This window comes from Neolamprologus multifasciatus, chromosome 7, assembly GCF_963576455.1.
Source record: "Neolamprologus multifasciatus chromosome 7, fNeoMul1.2, whole genome shotgun sequence".
NCBI lineage: Eukaryota > Metazoa > Chordata > Actinopteri > Cichliformes > Cichlidae > Neolamprologus > Neolamprologus multifasciatus.
In genome coordinates this window covers 53,452,573-53,455,198 of record NC_140445.1, presented here as the reverse complement: position 1 = coordinate 53,455,198, position 2,626 = coordinate 53,452,573, and the positions used below count along the sequence as shown (strand labels likewise).

At 38.5% G+C, this 2,626-nt stretch overlaps 1 protein-coding gene across 2 annotated transcripts in view; it reads right to left on the bottom strand.

Annotated features, from left to right (window-relative positions):
* Positions 1 to 60: 60 nt before the first annotated feature.
* Positions 61 to 2,626, bottom strand: part of LOC146515418 (acyl-CoA Delta-4 desaturase-like) — a 51,186-nt gene continuing 48,620 nt past the window's right edge. For both annotated transcript variants that reach the window (XM_085167933.1, XM_085167932.1), the window contains exons 9-13: positions 2,234 to 2,331; positions 1,924 to 2,020; positions 1,713 to 1,792; positions 1,087 to 1,212; positions 61 to 1,000 (exon numbers count right to left, since the gene is read on the bottom strand). In XM_085167933.1, the coding sequence (XP_085024059.1) occupies positions 949 to 1,000; positions 1,087 to 1,212; positions 1,713 to 1,792; positions 1,924 to 2,020; positions 2,234 to 2,331 (453 nt within the window). In that variant the 3' untranslated portion in view covers positions 61 to 948. The remainder of the gene's footprint in view (positions 1,001 to 1,086; positions 1,213 to 1,712; positions 1,793 to 1,923; positions 2,021 to 2,233; positions 2,332 to 2,626) is intronic.

The window sequence follows — 2,626 nt, the reverse complement described above, 5'->3', positions numbered from 1 at the left end:
TGTCTTTCGTCAGTATGGTTCTTATGTTTGTCATTGAATCAATTTTACCAGAGGACCAGAAACAGTCAGCACAGTTTATTTATTGTAAACTGAAACAGAATAACAACAGATGCATTTTAAAGTGGTTACAATTTTAATTTTGACAGAAAATAATGGTAATGGTAAATGGACTGGTTCTTATATAGCGCTTTTCTACTCTGTCCGAGCACTCAAAGCGCTTTATACAGCTAATTCATTCACCCATTCACACAAGCACTTCTAAGCTTAAGTATCTAACATTCATACACATTCACACTCCGATGGATGCATCGGAGAGCAACATGGGGTTAGTATCTTGCCCAAGGATATTTGGCATGCAGACTGGAGCAGCCTGGGATTGAACCACTGACCTTCTGGTTAGAGGCTGATCCACTCTGCCACCTGAGCTACAGCCACCCCAATGAAATGAGTAATGAATTTCAATAATATTTGTACAATATTAATGAAATTAATATTGTACAAATTGTGGTTTGTGAGAAACCAGAACATCAGTGACATAGTAGCTCATCTGGCTCACATGAAAAATGTGACTTTGGCCCCAGAGCACCGTGTGTGTAATGACCCATTAGGACATCATTGATTATATTCTGAATGAAACTGTAGGAGGAGATGCAATTTTGAATGGACGGATGGCCAACAGATGGCTTTACCTCATCACACCTTTGAGCAATAAAATGATCATGTTTTATCTGCCAAATTGACTCTAAACAGAAAAAGAACAGCTACTGTTGATCAAGACACTCAAAGGCAACTTATGAGAACCCCAGACTTAACAATAGCATTAATAAGAAAGGTAATTCCCCCACTAGTGGCTTGATTTTAATAATCAGACAGATACAATTAGTTGGGTTTTTTTGATGAAAAAAATGAAAAACACTCCTTTTACATCAGTGAAGGAAATACAGTCTGTCATTTATGGAGGTAAGCGTCGAGCCAGAGGTCTCCTGAGGTTTTCAGTGACCTGATGAAAATAAAAAAATAGGAAAAACAAGTAAGTGTCTGTGTGTGTTTTCAACCTCGTCAATGCTCCATTATGATAATACTTACGTGACAATATCAGCAAGGCCTCGCCACAAAGTTTTCTCCTGGTAAGGAATCCCATGTTTCTCACAGAGTGTGCGGACCTGTGGCGCCACCAGGTGGTAGTTGTGGCGCGGCATGGTAGGGAACAAGCTTGAGATAGAAAAGAAACAGGAAGCTTCTGTCAGATATGATAGCGTCTGAGAATTTGTGTTTTAAAGTCTCTCTATGTTGCCAAACAATTTCATATTAATGACAGTTGTTAAATTATGAAGGCACTGGAACGATGCATGCGGACTTGGTTCCTACAAAAAGTTCTGTCAGAAAAACTGTGTTTACAGAAAGTGACTCCATGTCTGTGTGTGTGTGTGTGTGTGTGTGCTCCCCCCAGAGCTGCCATTAGAGGCAGTTTCACAAGTGGTTAAATGGGGAGGCCTGACTTTAGCATGTGATGACACCACACTTTCACCCTTTTTTGTCTATATTTACAACAAGCATGATGCTTGATTCTAGTTCCTGATTCAGAGAGCTTTTATGGACCTTTGCTGCTTGTGTCTGCAAAATGGTTGTTTCTATTTTAATCCTAGTACTCGACTTTGTGAAAGCACACTGAACATACATTTGTCTGCATTTGCTGCACTCATTTCACTTACTGGTGCTCGATTTGAAAGTTGAGGTGTCCGCTGAACCAGTCGTTGAAGAAGGACTGCTCGATATTACAGGTGGATTGCAACTGAAGACGAGAAAAAAGCCTAAATAAGATCAATATTTGTGATACAGGGACATTTATGAGGATTGGGCGATGGAAGAATCAAAGTGTCCAAAACTTTTGCACAACCTTGCTGGTAAAATAGGTACAGGTACCTGAATAGTCAGCCAGTCCTTGTGCTTTTCATGATCAATATCCATCGGTATGTGATTCATCTGAGTCACCCAAACAAACCAGTGACTCTCCAAAAACCTGCAAAATTAATAACAACATGATAACTTTCATTGTAGAAGGGGTAACGGAAAGAATAGAAAAAAATCTTCCTAATAAGGTATACTGCAACTGATAGGACCAGGTGACTCTTTCACCCAGAATCTAATCTAAGACAGTGTAACAACTAAAGTATGCCTTATTAGGAAGAGCAATCACATAATGCTTTGGTTAATTCTCTTTCTAAATATTTACCTGACAAAAAAAAAGAGCGCCACTGAGCCAAACACGCCATATAGAGGTGCATAATAGTAGAAGTAGCGGAGGTAGTATGTCATGGCCCAAGCCAGATCCTTCACAAGACAAGAACGTTCATATGATTTATATAATGTCTTACTTAACAAGAGTCATAATTCATCACTATCGTATTTGTACAATTAGGTCCATAATTTATTAGACATTTTTTGTAGTTTTGCCTCTGATCAGAACACAGTGCAGCCCTTCATCTGTCATAAGAGGTTTAACAAAAATGTTGCATTGACTGTTTGGGAATTACAGCCATTTTTATACACAGTCCTTTATTTTCAGAGGCTCAAAATTAAACTAACAAACTACTTCAATTTTATTTATAATAAGCAATATTTTTAG